Source organism: Lynx canadensis, chromosome C2, assembly GCF_007474595.2.
Source record: "Lynx canadensis isolate LIC74 chromosome C2, mLynCan4.pri.v2, whole genome shotgun sequence".
Classification (NCBI taxonomy): Eukaryota; Metazoa; Chordata; class Mammalia; order Carnivora; family Felidae; genus Lynx; species Lynx canadensis.
Window position 1 is genome coordinate 86153154 of NC_044311.2, and position 21642 is coordinate 86174795.

A 21642-nucleotide genomic window follows, 5' to 3' on the forward strand; every position below is an offset into this window, starting at 1 on the left:
CATTTTGAATTAGTTTTTGTACATAGTGTTAGAGGTCTTATTTAATTACTTTCCTTCCAGTTGTTTCAGCATCATTTGTTGAAACGACTGTTCTTTCCCTCATTAAATTCTCTTGGCACCCATGTTGACTATAAACATAGTGGTATGTTTCTCTACTTTTAATTCTGCTCCCTTGATACATGTCTATCCTTACACCAGTATCACCATCTTGACTAATATAGCTTTGTAGATTGTCTTGAAATGGGGATGCGTGGGTCCTCTACTTTGCTTTTCTGTGTAAAGATTGTTTTAACTATTCTGGGTCTTATGCAACCCCATCTGAATATTAGGATCAGCCTGTCATTTGCTGAAAAAAAGCCAAATGCGATTTTGACCAGTAGTGCATTCAATAATATCTAAAAACCTCTTCATTGCTTTAAGAGGGTGATAGGGAACCAGTTTTATTTTTTTTAATCTGTCTTTAAAACTGGTAAGTTCATGTGTGAACCATACTTAGGTAACTAAGTAGTAGGTGAAGGGAAATATTTTTTTATATATGTATACCATTTAATACATGAAGATGAAATAGTAGAATTAGATTGTTACCATTTTGCAGCCCCCAGTGAATGAATTGATTTAGGCATTGAACATCAAGGCCTGCTAACATCACAAAAAGACATAACCAGACATTATGTGCTTCTTTTTTTTTTTTTTTTTAAGTTTATTTATTTTTGAGACAGAGAGAGAGCATGAACGGGGGAGGGTCAGAGAGAGAGGGAGACACAGAATCGGAAGCAGGCTCCAGGCTCTGAGCCATCAGCCCAGAGCCCGACGCGGGGCTCGAACTCACGGACCGCGAGATCGTGACCTGAGCTGAAGTCGGACACTCAACCGACTGAGCCACCCAGGCGCCCCTATGTGCTTCTTAATAAGAGGACACAGTACCAACTGTATTCTTGCCCAAAGGATTAAACATGAGACTGATCAGGTTATTGCATTTAGCTGCCACTTTGCAGGAAATACAGAAGCCAGAGGACCACATTGAATGGTTCCATGAGTATAGAGTGATTTTTACTGGGAAACCCCAGTTTATTATTTTTTAATGTATTTTTTATTTTTAATATAATTTGTCAAATTGGCTAATATACAGTGTGTAAAGTGTGCTCTTGCTTTTGGGGGTAGATTCTTGTGGTTTATCGCTTATATACAACACCTAGTGCTCATCCCAACAAGTGCCCTCCTCAATGCCCATTACCCGTTTTCCTCTCTCCCCCACCTCCCCATCCACCCTCAGTTTGTTCTCTGTATTTAAGAGTCTCCTATGGTTTGCCTCCCTCCTTCTCTGTTTGTAACTGTGTTTTTTTTCAAACCCTTCCCTTCCCCCATGGTCTTCTGTTAAGTTTCTCAAGATCCACATATGAGTGAAAACATATGATACCTGTCTTTCTCTGACTTATTTTACTTAGCATAATCCCTTCCAGTTCTATACACATTGCTGCAAATGGCATGATGTCATTCTTTCTCATTGCCAAGTAGTATTCCATTGTATATATCAACCACATCTTCTTTATCCATTCGTCAGTTAATGGACATTTAGACTCTTTCCATAATTTGGCTATTATTGAAAGTGCTGCTATAAACATTGGTGTACATATGCCCTATGAATCAGCACTCCTGTATGCTTGGATAAATTCCTAGTAGTGCTGTTGCTGGGTCATAGGGTGGTTCTATTTTTAATTTTTTGAGGAACCTCCACAATGCTTTCCAGAGCAGCTGTAACCAGTTTGCATTGCCACCAACAGTGCAAGAGGGTTCCTGTGTCTCCACATCCTCACCAGCATCTGTTGTTTCCTAAGTTGTCAACTTTAGCCACTCTGACTGGTGTGAGGTGGTATCTCAGTGTGGTTTTGATTTGTGCTTCCCTGATAGTGAGTGATGTTGAGCATCTTTTCACATGTCTGTTGGCCATCTGGATGTCTTCTTTGGAAAAGTGTCTATTCATGTCTCTGCCCATTTCTTCACTGGATTATTTATTTTTTGGGTGTTGAGTTTGATAAGTTCTTTATAGATTTTTGGATACTAACCCTTTATCCAATATGTCATTTGCAAATATCTCCCATTCTGTCGGTTGCCTTTTAGTTTTGTTGATTGTTTCCTTTGCAGTGCAGAAGCTTTTTATTTTGATGAGGTCCCAGTAGTTCATTTTTGCTTTTAATTCCCTTGCCTTTGGAGATGTGTCGAGCAAGAAATTGCTGTGGCTGGGGTCAAAGAGATTGTTGCCTGATTTCTCCTCTAGGGTTTTGATGGTTTCCTGTCTCACGTTTAGGTCTTTCATCCATTTTATTTTTGTGTGTGATATAAGAAAGTGGTCTAGTTTCATTCTTCTGCATGTTGCTGTCCATTTCTCCCAGCATCATTTGCTAAAGAGACGGTCTTTTTTCCATTGGATACTCTTTCCTGCTTTGCCAGAGATTAGTTGGCCATACATTTGTGGGTCCAATTCTGAGTTCTCTATTCCATTGGTCTATGTGTCTGTTTTTGTGCCAATACCATGCTGTCTTGATTATTACAGCTTTGTAGTAGAAGCTAAAGTCTAGGATTGTGATGCCTCCCGCTTTGGTTTTCTTTTTCAATATTACTTTGGCTATTTGAGGTCTTTTGTGGTTCCATACAAATTTTAGGATTGTTTGTTCTAGCTTGGAGAAGAATGCTGGTGCAATTTTGATTGGGATTGCATTGAATGTGTAGATTGCTTTGGGTAGTATTGACATTTTAACAATATTTATTCTTCCAATCCGTGAGCATGGAATGTTTTTCTGTTTCTTTGTGTCTTCTTCAATTTCCTTCATAAGTTTTCTATAGTTTTCAGCATACAGATCTTTTATATCTTTGGTTAGGCTTATTCCTAGGTATTTTATGGTTCTTGGTGCAATTATAAATGGGATCAATTTCTTGATTTCTCTTTCTTTTGCTTCATTATTGATGTATAGAAATGCAACCGATTTCTGTACCTTGATTTTGTACCCTGCGACTTTGCTGAATTCTTGTATCAGTTCTAACAGACTTCTGGTGGAATCTTTCGGGTTTTCTGTGTAGAGTATCACGTCTTCTGCAAAAAGTGAAAGTTTAACTTCTTCTTGGCCAATTTTGATGCCTTTATTTCACTTTGTTGTCTGATTGCTGATGCTAGGACTTCCAACATTATGTTAAACAACAGCCAGCCATGAGAGTGGAAATCCCTGTTGTGTTCCTGATCTCGGGGAAACTTCTCAGTTTTTCCCCATTGAGGATGATACTAGCTATGGGCTCTTCATATATGACTTTTATGATGTTTAGGTATGTTCCTTCTATCCCAGCTTTCTTGAGGGTTTTTATTAAGAAGGGATGCTGTATTTTGTCAAATGCTTTTTCTACATCTATTGACGGGATCATATGATCCCGTCATATGATCTTTTGATCATATGATCCCGTCATATGATCTTTTGATCATATGATCATATGATCTTTTAACTTTGTTAAAGTATATTTATAACTTCAGCCTCACATTGATGTATCACATTGATTGGTTTGCGAATATCGACCCAGCCCTACAGCCCAGGAATGAATCCCACTTGATCATGGTGAATAATTATTTTAATATGTTGTTGAATTCAGTTTGCTAGTATCTTGTTGAGAATTTTTGCATCCATGTTCATCAGGGATATTGACCTGTAATTCTCCTTTTTTTGTGGGGTCTCTGTGTGGTTTGGGAATCAAGGTAATGCTGGCTTCATAGAATAAGTCAGGAAGTTTTCCTTCCATTTCTATTTTTTGGAACAGCTTGAGAAGGATAGATATTAACTCTGCTATAAATGTCTGGTAGAATTCCCCTGGGAAGCCATCCAGTCCAGGACTCTTGTTTGTTGGGAGATTTTTGGTAACTGATTCAATTTCTTCACTAGTGATAGGTCTGTTTAAATTTTCTGTTTCTTCCCTTTTGAGTTTTGATAGTGTGTACGTGTCTAGGAAAGTGTCCATTTCTTCCAGGTTGTCCAGTTTGTTGGCATGTAATTTTTCATAGTATTCTCTGATAATTGCTTGTATTTCTGAGGGACTGGTTGTAATAATTCCATGTTCATTCATGATTTTGTCTATTTGGGTCCTCTGTCTTTTCTTTTTGAGATGTCTGGCTAGGGGGTTATCAATTTTGTTTATTTTTTTTGAAAAACCAGCTCTTTGTTTCATTGATCTGTATGGGGTTTTTTGGTGTTTTTTTTTTTTTTATTCAATTTCTTCTTTAATTGCCTGTTGACTCATTCATTCTTTAGTAAGATGTTCTTTAACCTCCATGTATTTGGAGGTCTCCCAAACTTTTTCCTGTGGTTGATCAAGTTTCATAGCATTGTGATCTGAAAATGTGACACATGAAGATATATATATATATGTGTATATATATACACACACATATACACATTGCATATGCATATACATATGATTATATATACATACACATACATAAGTGTAGAATTGCTTTGCTTTAAAATGTTCATACTGTGTTTGTTAGCTTAAAACATGCTTTTCTCATTCATTAATCCATGTCTTCAGCTTTTCCTATTAAAATAAGTAGATTTTTACCCATTTTAATATCTACATAATTTTTGTAGAATGACTGTACCAATATTTATTTACCTTTTGTTGTTGTATTGATAAGAAGCTTGTTTCCAATTTTTCTTCATTCCAAACTATACTGTAGGGAACATCTTTCTGCGTGTACTCTCTCCCAAGTACATATTAAGTTTTGGAGTACCTGTAAAGTATGAAAAGATGATTATGAGGGAGAGCCTGGGGAGAAGGAAAAAAAAGAGAAGATGATAATCAAGTTTCCTTCCGTATAATTGTATCTCCTATTAAGATATAGAAGTACTTAGATTTTGTTTCTGCCCAATTGAGCATTTAAACTGTGTTGGGGTGCCTGGGTGGCTCAGTCAGTTAAGCGTCTGACTTTGGCTCAGGTCATGATCTTGCAGGTTGTGAGTTCGAGCCCTGCATTGGGCTCTGTGCTGACTGACAGCTGAGAGCCTGGACCTGCTTCAGAGTCTATGTCTCCTTTTCTCTCTGCCCTCCCCCCCCCCATTCTCTCTCTGTCTGTCAAAAATAAATAAATGTTAAAAAAAAATTTAAACACTGTTAAAATATGTTAAACTTTGTTAAAGTATATTTATAACTTCAGCCTTACTCAGGATAAAGTTAGAGAATTCTTTTCACTGGTTTTGAAAACAATTTGAGGTTTACATGTAAAAACATTTCTTCTATCATGTTAAATGAACTGGCAAATATTGATGTGAATCTGATTGTTTTCCATGTAATTACCATTTCATAGAAGGATGTTATTTAAAGTGGTGATGTTGGAGGTTGTGCAATAACTTTCAGCAGTCAAATTCATAGTTAAAGGGATTTTTTATATATTTTACAATGCACATGTTTGTGATTCACTGATGTTATATCTAAGATTAGTTTCTAGAAGTGGAATTACCGCTTGTACCGCTTGTTGAAAAGATGGTCTTTTCCCTATTGAATAGTCTTGGCACCCTTGTTGAAAATAATTTGATCATTTATGTGAAGGTTTATTTCTGGACTTTTATTCTGTTCCATTGGTCTGTATGTTTGTATTTATGCCAGTACCAAACTGTTTTGAATACTGTAGCTTCATAGTAAGTTTTGAAATGAGGAAGTGTGAGTCCTCCAGCTTTATTCTTTTTCATGATTATTTTGGCAGTTCAGGTTCCTTGAGATTCCACATGAATTTTAGAATGGGTTTTTCTCTTTCTGCAAAAAAAATGTCATTGGGATTTTGACAGAGATTGTAAATTGCTTTGGGTAATATTGACATCTTAATAATACTAAGTCTTCCAATCTATAAACACAGGATGTGTTTCCATTTTTTTCTGTCATCTTTAATTTCTTTCAGCAGTATTTTATAGTTTTCATTGTACAAGTAAAGTTTATTCCCAAGTATTTTATTCTTTTTGATGCTATTGTAAATGGAACTGTTTTTGTAATTTTCTTTTTAGATTATATATAGAAACGCAACTGAATTTTGTGTTGACTTTGTATCCAGCTACTTTGCTGAATTCATTAGCTCTAACAGCTTTTTTGCTGAGTCTTTAGGGTTTTCTACATATAACATTATATCATCTGCAGACAGAGATCATTTTACTTCTTCCTTTCCAATTTGGGTGCCTTTTATTTTTTTTTCTTGCCTAATTGCTCTGGGTGCAACTTCCAGTACTGTGATGAATTGAGGTGGTAAATTTGACCTAAATTAATCACAGTTTACCATCCCATGTTTTCCCCTGGTAGTTGCAAGCCTTCAACAGATTGCAGAGTTCCAGAATAGTTACATCAGACAGTTTCTGCATGTGTAATTGTTGTCTAAGTGGAAAGACAAATTCTTTGTGCTTCCTATTCACCCATCTTCCCAGAATCTGAATTATTTTTAATCAAATAATTTTATTAAAATTTGGAATGACTTTAAAATGGAGGCCTATTTCTCTCAGACTTTCTGCATTAAACCATACAGTACACTTTTCATACAGTTAAATATTATTGAGTATTTGGTTAGTTATGAAACCATGATTCAAATTGAACTCACTTTGCCTTTCAGGGCTTTTTCATATTTAATAATTTTTCTTACAGAAATACCGGTATCAGGATGAAGATACACCTCCTCAAGAGCACATATCCCCACAAATCACTAATGAGGTGATAGGTCCGGAATTAGTTCATGTCTCAGAGAAGAACCTGTCAGAAATTGAGAATGTCCATGGATTTGTTTCCCATTCTCATATTTCACCAATAAAGGTAAGATGATGACTTTATTTTGTTGCTATGAATTATATATTACTTTTGTTACTTGTATAGCTAATGCTCAGAAAGAACTATTCTTTTATGTAGAATTTTTACCTCTTATTTCTGGTTTCTTAGTTATAAGAATTTTATATTTATTAGCATTTTAAAAACACTTGTAAAGGTATATTTTATTAAAAGAATTTATTCAGTGATTCTAAGCCTAAAAATTCCCACAAAGGAAATAACTTATGTTTCAAATATTACACATTGGAATATTTTAAAAATTTGTTTTAAATGTTAATACTTATAGACAAAGAGCATTAATACTGGCATTAACTCCCCTCAGAAATAATCACAATCCTGGCTTCTTATAAAGCTCTACCACATATTTAGATTTCTAATCAATATATTGTTTATTTTGCCAATCTTAAATTTTATATAAGTAGCGTATACTGTATATAATCTCAACTTGACTTCTTTTGCTCAATATTATATTCCTAAGATTATTTTTACTGCTCTAGAGTTTTCTTTTATTAACATGCTATAAAAAACATAGGTTATGTATAAATATCTTCGTGGGTAACACCAGATTATTTTCCAAGTGGTTGTATACTTTACCTTTTCAGCAGCAATATTTGAGTTTTAAATGATCCATATTCTCATCAGTGCGTGGTGTTATTATTTTTGCCATATTTTGGGCTTGGAATAGTATCTCATTGTGACTTTAATGTTCATTTCCCTGTTTGATAATAAGGTTGAAAATATCGGTCATTTAGGTTTTCTCTTCTGTGATACATAAACTCTCAAGATTTTTGCTTATTTATATGGTCTTGGGTTGTCCTTTTTTCTGATTTGTGTAAGTTCTTTATATATTCTGGATACTAATCATTTTTTGATTTTATGTATTGTGAATAAGGATAATTTTTTTCCTAGTAAAAATCTTATGTTTTATAATTTTCTTTGAGGGATGATTTTGTATTACTGGTTAAAAATTTTAATCGTTGTAGTATCATTTAGATTTTCTATTGATAGTTTTGCTAGGTTATTTTTTTCTAGGAATTTATCCATTTCATATTTATTTCAAAATATTATTAATATCCTGTGAGGTTTTTTTTTTTTGTCTATAGCATATTTAAGTGTGGCCCCTTTTTCATTCCTAGTAATTATTTGTGCCTTGTTTTGTTTTTTTCCCCCTTGATCATTCTTGGCAAAAGATGGTCTTGTCAAAGATTCATCTCTTTTTAAAAAATCTTGTGTTCTTGGGGCACCTGGGTGGCTCATCGGTTAAGCCTCTGACTTCAGCTCAGGTCATGGTCTCACAGTTTGTGCATTCTAGCCCCACATTGGGCTCCTGTGCTGAGAGCTGCTTCATATTCTGTGTCTCCTTCTCTCTCTCTCTCTGCCCCTCCCCCACCTCTTAAAAATAAAATAAACATTAAAATCTTTTTAAATCTTGTATTCTTCCCCCATGTGCTGCTATCCCCACCCTCCTTGTTTTCACACACACATATACCTACATAATACACACGTTCATGTACATCTATAAATATAAATGTGTGGATAGCCTGCATATAAATTACAGATTTTGTTTGGTAAGGAGCAGTCTGATCTTCCCTTGGGAGACTAAATGAGAGATACAAAGAAGAAAAAATCGGTTGGCTATTAGTGACATAGACAATTCTCCTTTTATCTTTTCCCCTTTCTCTTCTTACCATGATTATTTTTTTCTCTTCTGCTTTCTTTGGGTTTATTTTTTTCTCCCTAGTTTCTTAAGTTGGTTGCTTATTGTTAATAGTATCAGTATTTGAGTTTGTAAATTTTCCTTTAAATATCACTTTAGCTGTATCCCACAAGTTTTAACATGTAATTTTTTTTTTATTCTAACATTTCCTTTATTTATTTATTTATTTATTTATTTACTTACTTACTTACTTATTTTTGCCCCATGAATTATTTAGAGGTATGTTGCTTAATTTTTAAACATACTGATACAGTCAGGGTGGTCCAAAAATCCAGAAGGGGGTTCCTGCAGGACCAGCCAAAAGGGTACTTGGCTTTGTGCAGGATAAAAATCAAACAGGAGCTGGAGAAAGTGAAAGCAGAGTTTACTGAGTAGCATAAGTGACAGGTAAAGAATAGCAGATGGAATGTCTGTGAGACTCCGAAAGGAAAGGAGAATGAGTGTCTTTGTTGCTTGGGGCCTGGGGTTTATATTGTAAAGGGGTCCAGGATATGTGTTCCTTCAGGAATCCAGCAGAGGGTCTAATCAGAGGCAAATGTCAGGTGAGTAATAGGTGTTGTTTTATAAATCATCAAAGGTAGAGGGTATTGATGCTAGCTAGTGTCAGCCAAGGCTTTAAAAGCTAACATCCTGGAACATGTTTCGGATCTGACTCTTCTTAGGTGTTATCAGGTGTTTGGGGGGCCTAGGACAAAACCCAGAGAATGGTGAACTTTCTTGTTTCCTCTTGGAGTGGGAACTTAGCGTCTCTGGTTTTTACTCAGGTGCAAAATATCGAACACGAGTAAATGGGGGCTCCAGTAGAAAAACAGCAGAAATGGAACCTTTCTAAAATGTAGTTCCTTCAGCTTCTCTATCTCAATAGGAGGCATTTATTCCTTTCATATCTTACATTAGGTTATATTTTCTCATGTCCAATTTCCATTTGTTTCTCTTCCTTTAATGGTTATCCTAGAAATTTTAATACACATTTTTAACTTACAAAAATCTCAAGTCAAGAAATCTCTTCTATCCTCATTCTGAATAACATAACTTTAGAACACTTGAATTGGAAGCACTGTGTCCTGCTTTATATGCTGTTCTTGTCAGTCTGTGCCTAGTTTCTGTTGCCTGAATTAATATAACCTATTACTTTAGTCAAAAAATTCTCCCAGGTAGGTATAATTCTTTGTTTCTGATATTTTGAATATCTGGTCATTCTGATTGTTATAAACTATGCAAAGCCAGTTTGCACACACTCAACTCCTCAGTCTTGGTAAGTGTTTTGGTAGTTACTTCTGTATATATGCAGAATCTGATAGAGGCATGGGCAGTGAGCGTCCCACCCCCTTTTTAAAAGTTAAATATAAACAAACTGATGAACATTAAAGAATACGTGGAAAGCCCTCACAGTTGACCCTGGGCATTGCTAAACTAAATATAAGATTGAGTGCACCTATAGCTAGTAGAGGATCTAGCAGAAGTGAACTTTCTCATTGACTATTGTGTAAATTTTTGAAAACTTTTAAATAAAGTTGATTATATGATTTTGGAAAAATATCACCTGCTAGAATATTAGTTTTGATTATTAAATAATACACGTTTAACATTTATTAAACATCTATGCTAGTAACTGTTAGATTTCAGTGATTAGTATTTTTTATAGAGAGATATAACAATATATAACATGAGAAAATAAAGAGAAAAACTAAATTTTTGGAGGTGTCTGAAAAAAGAAAATTGACTTTTGGATAAAGTGTTGAAGGGTGTGCACAAGATGCCAATTCAGAGGAGAAGGCAGTTACTGGGGAAAATAAGTACAGTAGCAGGGTGATAATCAGGGTAAAAATACAGGAAGGTTCATGATACTGTAGCTTAGGGAACTTATTCGGAAATGAGTGTAAGGTGTGAAGGGCCTCAATCCTGAGCTGATGAGTGGCCTTATGAGGGATTTGCCACCATAAAATGTGCTATGAAATAATCTATTAGGTTCTTGCAGTGCTGGTGCTGATTCTTATTACTGAAATAATGAATGAAATAAGATAGTGATTGAAAGTTACTTTATTCAGGCCTTATTTAACCTGAAGGTGATTATGATTTAAGACTCTGAAAGGGAAACTTTCTTGCCAGTCCTGGGCAGTATGAAGGAAGAAATTGTCAGTATAATGGTGAAAATGGAAGAAAAAGACATAGTGGATAAATTTTTGTGGTGTATAAGAATCTTTTTAAAAAGCTTACATTTTAAACAGTTATAAATATAACAGTATATCATAATAAGAACAGTGTCAAGATTCCTAAAACAGAAAATGAGCTGAGAATTAGGAAAAATGGTAAACAGTAAATTGAATAAATAAAAGTCCAGCCTGTTTCAAAATATATTTAAGTTGGGATGAAGTGACAAGGAGGGCAGTAGGTACATGGAGGCAGCTTGGTATGGGATGTTGCATTGATCATTGAGGGAATTATATTTGGCTTTGTTGTCAATGACCAGGAAACTTACGTTCAAATCAATATGTGCAAAAGTAAACATAGTTAAGCAGGACTTGAAACTGAAGATAGAACAGTGTGTTAACAGGTAATTATTTTAAATAAGTATATCTCCTAGCCTGGATACATTTCATCCAGTAGTACTGAGAACAGTATCAAATGAAATCACTAGCAGTAGTTGGTAGTTTTTCAAATGTGAGAAGTGAGGGTAACAGAAAAGATAGTCATAAGCAAATATATGCCTATTAAACTAGTACAGGAATAGAATCTTTCCCATTTTGAGTATATTATGCATACCTTTTGAAATGAGTTTTGTTTTCACATCTCTGGAATATATTAAAATGTTGTTGAATTTTATCTTCTCTTTTTTGGATGGCCCTGATGTATTAAGGTAAGCTTATGGTTTGCATACAGTTTGACCACAAGATGGTGCTCAGACAGAAGGTATTGGTATATGATCAGAGTTTTTCTAAGCAAATAACCCATCTGTGTCATCAGTTTTCTCAGCTTAGTCTTGTCCTAGAAGAAAACATAGGCAGTAATCTCCTTGACATAGGTCTCAGTGATGATTTTTTGAAAATGACACCATAAGCAAAAGAAACAAAAGCAAAAATAAACTAAATGGGATTACATCAAGCTAAAAAGCTTTCTGCTCAGCAAAGGAAGCCATGCCACCAAGATGAAAAGGCATACTACTGAATGGGAGAAAATAATGGCAAATCATGGATAATTAATGGATAAGGAGCCATATCCAAAATACATAAGGAACTCCTACAACTCAATAGCAAAAAAAAAAAAAAAAAAAAAATCTGATTAAAAAATGCCAGAAGATCTGAATATTCATTTTTTCCAAAGAAGACCTCGGATAGCCAACAGGTACATGAAAACATAGATACACAACATCATTAATCATCAGGGAAATGCAAGTCAAAACCACAGTGAGATATTACCTCACACCTTTTAGAATGACTGTTAACAAAAGGACAAGAAATAATAAGTGTTGGCAAGAAACCCTCATGTACTGTTGGTGGGAATGCAAATTGGTGAAACCATTATAGAAAATAGTATGGAAGTTCGTCAGAAAATTAAAAATAAAACTACCATATGATTCAGCAGATCTGCATCTGTGTATTTATTTGAAGAAAATGAAAACACTAATTCAAAAAGATACATGCACCCCCATGTTCATTGCAGCATTATTTATGGTAGCCAAGATATGGAAACAACCTAAGTATCCATCAGTGGAAGAATGGTTGAAGAAAACATTGTACATGTGGTCAAAGAGAATGAAATTTTGCCTTTTGTGACAACATGGTTTGACTTTGAGGGCACTATGCTAATAAGTCAGAGAAAGACAAATACCAGTGATCTCTGTTATAATATGGACAAAAGATTGGTGGCTATAAGACACAGGGAAATGGGAGAAGTAGGTGAACTGTGTGTTTTTTGTTTTGTTTAAAAAATTATTTAAAGTCTTCTCTTAGTACAGTTGTACATTTTGAAATTTAATAGGCCAGATCATAAAGATAAAAGTGTAAGGAAAATACCTATTATGTTGCATTTACAGTATATTAGCTTTGCAGTTACTTAGTAATTTATTTATTTATTTATTTATTTAGTATTTTAGAGTTTTAATATTGTTTTTCCTCTCAACCTCTTACATTTTTTACTGAGATTATTTAATCCTTGCCTTTGTTACTATACCTGAAGACTTGTGAGTTTATTTTTTGAACTTGGAATGGTGAGCAAATTGAGGGCCTACTTATTCTGTATATATTTCTGAATGGTCCTTACTTTCATTTCATGTTATGAAATAAATTTCTCACAGTCATAAGTTTTTCAAAATCGTATTTTAGGTTATGTAATAATCCGCTAAGTGGATATATTCAGTTTACTTAAGCTTTATTGTTTAGAGTTCTATTATAGTTAATATTATCATCATTTTTTGACTAAAAGTAAACTGTACAGAAAAAAGAATGTTAAAATCATATTTAAATGTTAATAGTTATTCAGTGATTTTGACATTGTGTATTTTTTTAATTCATTATTTTATTTTTTTAATTTTTTTTTCAATGTTTTTTTATTTATTTTTGGGACAGAGAGAGACAGAGCATGAACGGGGGAGGGGCAGAGAGAGAGGGAGACACAGAATCGGAAACAGGCTCCAGGCTCCGAGCCATCAGCCCAGAGCCTGACGCGGGGCTCGAACCCACGGACCGCGAGATCGTGACCTGGCTGAAGTCGGACGCTTAACCGACTGCGCCACCCAGGCGCCCCTAATTCATTATTTTAAATAGACTTTCCAGGTTCCCTAATGATTGCTTAAATTTTGTTTTAATGGAATAGAGTTTATTTTCAACTCTGCTATATGAGTAGGGCTATTCTAAAGCAGAAATCAGTGAGGAATTGGTCACCTTTGATCTCCCAATCAAATCCTATGAAATCAGTTGTGATTTAGGTACACATAGGTTTTGTATGCATGTATTGACTACTGGGCAATGGATGAGATGATCCTAGATTTTTGTAGCTTAGATAACAGGCCAGTTTCATAAAGAAGCCCTTCCAAATCTCATAGTTGCTTTGTTAATATCAATGGATTTGAAAATCCATGCATTGAAAAGTACTTTTCCCAGTACTTAGAGGATATGTGAGATGGAATGCGTGACCTATCAGCTTTAGATTATTTTTGAGCTGTTTGGCTCCCTAGGATAGGAATTCTATGTACACAAATGGCTTACTGTTCATTGTATTATAATTGTTTGCACTGTAAGTAGGAAATTTATATTAAGCATTTGTGTACAAAATCCTATCCAGCGGCGCCTGGGTGGCTCAGTCAGTTAAGCGTCCAACTCTTGATTTCACCTCAGGTCATGATTTCATGTTTCATGAGTTCAAGCCACTCATCGGGCTTTGTGCTGACAGTGCAGAGCCTGCTTGGGATTCTCTCTCTCTCTCTCTCTCTCTCTCTCTACCTCTCTTACCTCTTTCTACCTCTCCCATGTTCTTGCGTGAGTGCACGTGTTTTCTCTCTCTCTCAAAATAAATAAATAAACTTAAAAAAAAAAATCCTTATCCATGCCAATCCAGAATAACAGAATCTACATCAATTCTAGTGCTTCCCTCCCCATCTCAGGTTTTTATCAGACCTGGATCATCATGGCACATAATTTAGGGCCAAACCAGTTACTGGAGCATTCGTTGAAATCATACTAACTAGTTGTTAATTAAGTACCTGGTCAATATTACTACTATTTTTTTGTTATTTTTCTGGTTTTTTTCTTAAGGAAGTTTTACTTTTTTCCTACACTTAGTTCTCTGTTTACTCTTAGTGTTTTCCTCTCTTCCCCTACCCCCAAATGGTTAGAACCATTCTGTCTAGGGCCACAAAATTGCCAGCTACTATCTGCAGAGTCCTTGGGAAGAAGACCAAACTTTGTGCTATAATCTCTGTCACAAAGCATCTTAAGTCTCAAAAGTCCCACATGACTCTCAACCCTTATTGGGCATGTATCTGTATTTTTGGAGATGGAATTGTAGAGTATTAGTATCTTTGCTTGCTGAATTAGGGTTTGCAATGGATCTGGAGGTTATAGTTTGCCAATACTACTTTCTATTAGGCTGCATTTAGTTGGTGCTGGTAAGCACACAGTAAGCAAGATTTTGTCAGTCCACATCTGAAAAAGTGTATGGCTGAGGTTAGGACTTGTGATGAGTTTATAGCAACCTAAAAAGTAAATTACTCTATCATTAGTATATTATCAAGCAGTACTTTTATTCATATATTGTTTTTAAATGACCACATATTACATACTAATATAGCAGTGTTAGAAGGACAGACTTAGGAGCCTGTGGTTCTCAAACTTCATGTTGCTTAAAAGTCACTTAGGGGGCTTTTGGAGCCTCGGTCTCTTGCCTCGTATTTACTGGTTGTAAGAATGGGTGTTGTGTCAGTGACACAGGCCGGGAAGCTGAGGTTCACAGAAGTACAGCGGCTGGCCCAGGATTGGTCAAATGAATTAGGGCAAAAGTAGAACTAGACATGAGGAAACTGAGGCTCAGAGAGGTTAAGTGACTTGGCCGAGGTCAAACAGCTAGTAAGTGGTGGAGCCAGGATTCAAACCCAGGTCTGTCTGATTCCCACAAGGAAGAGCTATTTCCCTGCTACCTTCTACTCCATCCCATCACCTAATCAAACTAACCGAATAACTAAAACCAAATACATCTGAAAGCTGGATTCACCTGGCCCTTTACCTCAGTCTAGGAGCCATATCCACCTTGTTTCCCTCACTCCCTCACTCTTCCCCTGTGTGACTGAGACACTGTGGTTTAATCTGGATTGACCCTGCGTGGAGGAGACAGAGCTGCAGCAGCAAGAACAACAGCATCAGGCCTGGCTCCAGAGCATTGCAGAGAAAGACAATCTGGTACCTATCAGCAAGCCGGCCTCAGAGCACTATGACGACGAGGAAGAGGAGGATGAAGATGAGGAGGGTAGTGAAGAGGACTCAGAGGTTGATGAGGACATGCAGGACATGGATGAGATGAATAACTACAATGAGTCACCTGATGATGGAGAGGTCAGTGAGGTGGAATAGAAGGCAATGAACAGGATCAGGACCAGTGGATGATCTAGGTAGACCAGGCAGGGTGGCCTCAGGGAAATTCCAGGCCATGCCAATTTACCCTGCACCCCCTGCAGAACCAGCTGATTGCCCCAGTGCCTGAAAGCTCACCCTTGGGTATCTCTTCAGCTGCTGCCAAGAACTGGTTGGTCTCCTTGGCCCCTCCTAGACCATCACTTTGCCCTTGAATCTCCAGAGCCTGAGCCCACCCCACCTTTCTGCCCATTACCTCACCCCTTGGTTGCCGAGTATAGTCTCTTTCTAACTCCCATTAATAAAGACACAGGATTGATTTAAAAAAAAAAAAAAGTCACTTAGGGGGCTTTTTTAAAATGAAAATTTCCATATCCCTCTTACCCCAAAAAATTCTGGTGGGGAGGGGATACCAGTCGGCATTTTTAACCAGCATCCTAAGTGATTCTGAGGTGGACTACTCTGTTGAGAAAGAGACCTGGTGGGGCGCCTGGGTGGCTCAGTCTGTTGAGTGTCCGACTTTGGCTCAGGTCGTGATCTCACTGTGCGTGAGTTCAAGCCCCGCGTCGGGCTCCGTGCTGACAGCTCAGAGCCTACTTCAGATTCTGTGTCTCCCTCTCTCTCTGCCCCTCCCCTGCTCATGCTCTGTCTGTCTCTCTGTCAAAGATAAATAAACATTAAAAAAAATTAAAAAAGGAAAGAAAGAGACCTAGTATTAGATGTTAGAAAATGACTATTTAGGGGCACCTGGGTAGCTCAGTCAGTTAAGCCACTCTTGATTTTCAGTTCAGGCTGTGATCCCAGGCTCGTGGGATCTAACCTTAGCGTTAGTCTCCATGCTTAGCATGGAGCCTGCTTAAGATATTCTCCCTTCCTCCCTCCCTCCCTGTCTGTCTGTCTGTTTCTCTCTCTCTCTCTCTCCCCCCCCCGCCCCATTCCACCCTAAAAATTTTTTAGAAAAAAGGAAAATGACTACTTAGGAATCAGACAATGTTATTTAGTGAACCAGAGTATTATTTATGTAGTGTTGGATAAAACATGCTTCACTGGTTATAAAACAAAAAATTTACTTTTAGTTTTTTTGCATTTTTAAAAGTTCATAACTTTTTAATCAGTTTTTATGATATATAAGCGAGGTTAGGCTAATCATTTAACAGTTTATTTTTTAACACAAAAATTCCAGAAGCCACATATTTATTTTGCTAATTAATTTGTTTCTATCTCCAGACTCAATTATCAAAGCATTAAGAGCCAATACATTACATAAAATAATCATGCCACATTACAAATGGAGTTTTCTCTATCATTATTAGATGCTTAGAGTTGAATGTAGACAGTACCTTTAAAAAACTTAGAATCTAATTAAGGTGAGCTCCTTCCTGATGTGGAAATTTATGTGAATGACAGAGTCTCCTTTAGTAAAATTATTTAAACAATCAGAACTGTTGGCAAGAGAATCCTTTTGTATTTTAAATTCAGTTCATACTTACAATTTGAGCAGTGAAGATGCCATTGGATTTTACTACAGACTGAGATTGAAACTTGCTAATCCAGGGTTTCTCCACCCTGTGCATTAAATCAGGCAGCCCCAAAGGGTCTTGGTAGTCCAGTGTTTATAACATCCTTCTTTACCTGCTAATTGACCTCACTTCCTGGATTTCATTCCGTCTAGTTATCAGCTAACAAAAGAACAGCTTTTGGTTCCTGCAGACGCTGGTGAAAAAATAATCATGAGAAAGACATCAACCTTATGCCGTCTTTTTTGTCTGCAAATATAAACTCAGCCATCATACAACTAACAGGTACAGAGGAAAGATACAAGCTCTTTCATGGGAAGAAATTACAGAGAAAATGAGCATCATTTCTCAAGGTTTTTATTTTCCCTGATCTCCAAGTGATGCTGCTGTAATTCTAGCTGCAGTTTTTACCGATCATTCACCACTCAGCAGCTGGTAGAGAAGTAAGACTGCTTGGCAACCACCTGCAGGGCTGCAGAGATGAATTACATTTTCGGGAACAACACACTTCTATACTCTCGCGCCAGTCGAGGAGGCAATACTAGCTCTAGCCATGGCTCAGTAGGCCCAAAGCAGAAACACTGGGCAAAAAAGGGTTCATCAGATGAACTGCAAGCAGAGCCAGAACCTTCACGCTGGCAGCAGATAGTTGCATTTTTCACTCGAAGACACAGCTTTATTGACTGCATCTCGGTAGCCACCAGCTCCACCCAGGTAACATACCACTTGTTGAAATTATTTTCAGTATATTTCGGTTTACGTTTACTTTGCAAATGTGTTAGTATAAATTTCTTGTTATTAAAAATACAGTCTTCTGCACTGAAACCTTGGATACGCAGAAATGTATGTTTTCAGTCCATCTATGTAGGTCTTTAGCATGAAAGAGGAAACAAAAAATATTTTCTCTTTTGCTCTTATGTAATACCAAACAAAACAGTCTCTGATTCTGTTGAGGGACTTCTCTAAAAATACAAACCATTGATACATAAATTAAAGTGTAAATTAATAATGCTTGTCTCCTTATTTTTAGACTTAAATCCTGTAAACTATGATGTCTAACCAAAGAAAATACCCATTTGTTTAGCTTTTGTATGTCATAAGATAAGCTGGGGAGATTGTTATGGTACAGAAACAGAAGATAATTTGAAATATTTTTATTTTCTAGTGTTTTGAGAATAAATGGAGTAGTTGGCTATTGCTATATATACTTATATCTTAAAAAGTTATATTAAATTATGGTTTATTCAAATAACTTAATTAAATATATATTTGTATAAATATACATTCTATAATATACATTACATAAATAGACATTATCTAGGGTTAATTTAAAAGCATTAAACTTGTGAAATTACACAATTGTAGGAATATTTTTTCAAATAGTCAATTGACAGTTTTTAAAGAGATGACCAAGCACTAAAAATCTTCCAAATTAAAAAAAAAAAACAAAACACATAAAACCAAATCTTTTTGAGGAAATGAGTTTTGAAAATAGTGGGAAAATAGAAAATTAATAATAATTTAGGTGAAATATTTATTTGGCATTAAAGGAGGTTGAGAGCTATTTATATTTTAAAATACTTTAATAGATACTCATTCAACTTTAGTAAAAATGAAAAGATAAGAAATAGTCATATAAACATAAGGAGAATGCTTTTGTCATTTGACATCAGTAATACTTAATAAAATTCATACACATATCCCAGTGCTTTTTAAAAATACATTTCTTTAAAGCCATCTCTTTTTTTATTAGAAGCAGCACAATAAATATAAACTGTCAACAGCTTCTTTGTTGCTTTTGATTACTTGAATTGTCTTTCAGTAGTTTTAATTTTAAAATAATGTCATATTTCTTACATGATAAATTGTACTTATTTTGCTTACATGTGTGAAAGAAATGGAATTACTGGATTAGGGAGTCATAATTGTTTTTAGGTACTGATATTAGTTATAATCAAAACTTCTTCAGAGGCAACAATATGATTTAACTCTTAGGTTGACTACTGCCCAAAGAATTTAACTAACTTGATTTTTACTACAGTTGCACATACCAAAAAGAGATGCAAAGACTAAGGCTTGGTGTTGTTATTCATTATAGATTAATCTTAAATGAATATTTTTTCCATTGTCAGTAAAAAAAGATAGACTTAAAACTTACATGTAGTTTATATAAATAAACAGTACTGTATATGTATACATACACATACATGCTACCACGGATACATAATTCATCTTATTAGGGGCATACAAATGAAAAGACAAGCAAAATAGTTCACATATAAAACTATTGAAACCACAGAATTATTACAGTTAGGAGTTGGAGAAAAAGTTGCTATTGCACTAAAATAGAAATAAATACAATAGTTTTCAATAAAAACACTATTTGCAATTAATCCTACAAAGCCATTTAAAATTTTATTTTTCTCCCATTTGTTTCAGGTCATTTGTGTATACTGATACATGACTTAGTTTTTATTTCTTTCACATCTCTTTTTGTTACTTTTTCGTTATCTTTGTATTTCATCTCTAGAAATGTAGACATGAGGTCAGAGGTTTTAGCTTTTATTTCTCCTGCTCTAGCATGCCATCATATCATTTTTCATTCTATGGGTTTTTCTAACTAATGAGTTAGGTATTTTGTGTATCCAAGTCTTTTCTTATAACTCACTGGAATTCATTTTACTGGATAAAATACAATAGGACTGAGATAGAACGTTAGACATATTTTGGTCTTGGTTGATGCTAGAATACATTTTTCTGTTTCATCTACTGACCCATGGCTTGCAGTTTTATTTTGTAGCACCAGAAGGATTTACATATTGTTATAAGCAAAGTAGATTAATGAAATTTCATAATATATTGAGCATATGCTACATATCTTTGAAGATAGTACATGATAGTGTTTTGTTCTGCAACTGATAAATAATAGCAGTGATTACCAGGTCTCCTGTTTCACTGTTGTTAGAAATATTTTTTCTAAGATTTGATAGCAAGATTAACTTTGAATCTAATTCCTTATAACTATGCAGCATGATATTTTTAGCAGTTTGGAGAGTTGCTATTAAACGAAGTTTTATTAATTTGAAAGTCATTACTCTGATTTAATATCCCCCCAAATATCCTTTATAAATAAAAAGAAAATTTATTTACTTTAAAAATTCATTTAAATTGCTTGTGTGATGGAAATACTCACGTTAATAACTCAGATTATATGCCAGGTTCTACTGTAATATCTGGAACTTAGTATGAAGTCATTAATGTCTTTTTAAATGATAAGGAAGCTAAGTGGTTATAAACTTTGGCAAGACCCCCAGCTTCTAGGATAGGGCATGGCATATATTTGGTGCTCCATAAATGTTTATGGAATTATTTTCCATTTCAGTTACCAAGAACCTTTTTAGTTTGTGGCCTTCCAGAATACAGCACCTAATCCAAAACCTCCTGGGTACCTATCTTTATTTTCCTTCCCTCACAAGTGCCTTTAGTTCTTCACAGTAGCCTATTTCTTTCTGTATTTCCCTTTTCTTCCCTTCCATTCTTAGTATTTCCTTGAAGCCACACAAATCCCCCATGTACCTGATTTCCTCACCCCTTTGAATCTCTACCCAATGATGATAACTATACAGCTTACAAACTATTTCTCATTTTTGTCATTTGATTATATCCCAGAAGTTTACATTGGATTTGTTTTGTTTTGTTTTAATGTTAAATTAAGATGAGTTTCTAATTATTTTACTCTGGTTTAAGTTTTTTCTATTTTGTGCTTCATTCTACTTAAGTTCTTAATTTTGAATAATACAGAAAAACAGTGCTTCAAATGCTCATTTCCTTACCTCAGAATTCCCTCTATTCTTCCTGTTAGGATCACTTAATGCCAACCTTCCCCGACTTATATAGTGCACTCAGCTCACTTCCAGTCTAGGACCAATTTATATATTTATGAGGGTTTTAAAGAACTCCAGCACAGTATTTCTAGTCTTTGCTATACTTGATTAGCTCCTAGGTAAAAAGTTTTGCCTATTGGGTGATACTAGTGTTTATTAATGAGTATAGTAGTTATATAAACTTTGAACAGCTGTGAAGTGGTAGGTCACTTTGAATGTGTGTTTAGCAACTGTTCCTATATTTTGGACTACTTGAAAATCCCTAACATGGATCAGTGTAAATAATCAAACAGGATTCCACCCTCCCCCAGACAAATGACATGCCTAATGAAGCAGAAAACAACACAGTTCTTTTCTTGGGAGTGAATGGAACAGACATGATGACTTGTCATAACTGAAGAAGAACAATAAAATTTTAGTAAGAGTTGAATAGTATACTTTTTAAGAGGAAAAATCCTGTCCTACATTAACATACAGGAAAACACTTTTCAGATACCCATGTGGGAAAATATATAGGCTAATTTGTATTAAAAGAGTATTATTTGTCCTAAGCAGATGCATTCTAGATTATAAAAGGCTTAATTTGTAGAGTTGTGCATTGGACATACTGTCCAAAAAATGAAGATAATATT

General features: G+C 35.2%; 1 protein-coding gene and 1 pseudogene across 16 annotated transcripts in view; both read left to right on the forward strand.

The window, feature by feature from the left end:
* The window catches only part of DLG1 (discs large MAGUK scaffold protein 1), a 278066-nt gene that overhangs the window by 111358 nt on the left and 145066 nt on the right, over nucleotides 1-21642 (forward strand). For 14 of the 16 annotated variants that reach the window (XM_030330682.1, XM_030330683.1, XM_030330680.1 and 11 more), the window contains exon 5: nucleotides 6655-6819. In XM_030330682.1, the coding sequence (XP_030186542.1) occupies nucleotides 6655-6819 (165 nt within the window). Of the gene's footprint in view, nucleotides 1-6654; nucleotides 6820-17145; nucleotides 17841-21642 lie in introns of those variants that run through there. The other 2 variants (XM_030330694.1, XM_030330696.1) reach the window with 2 other exon arrangements.
* Nucleotides 14950-16091, forward strand: LOC115523792 (annotated as a pseudogene).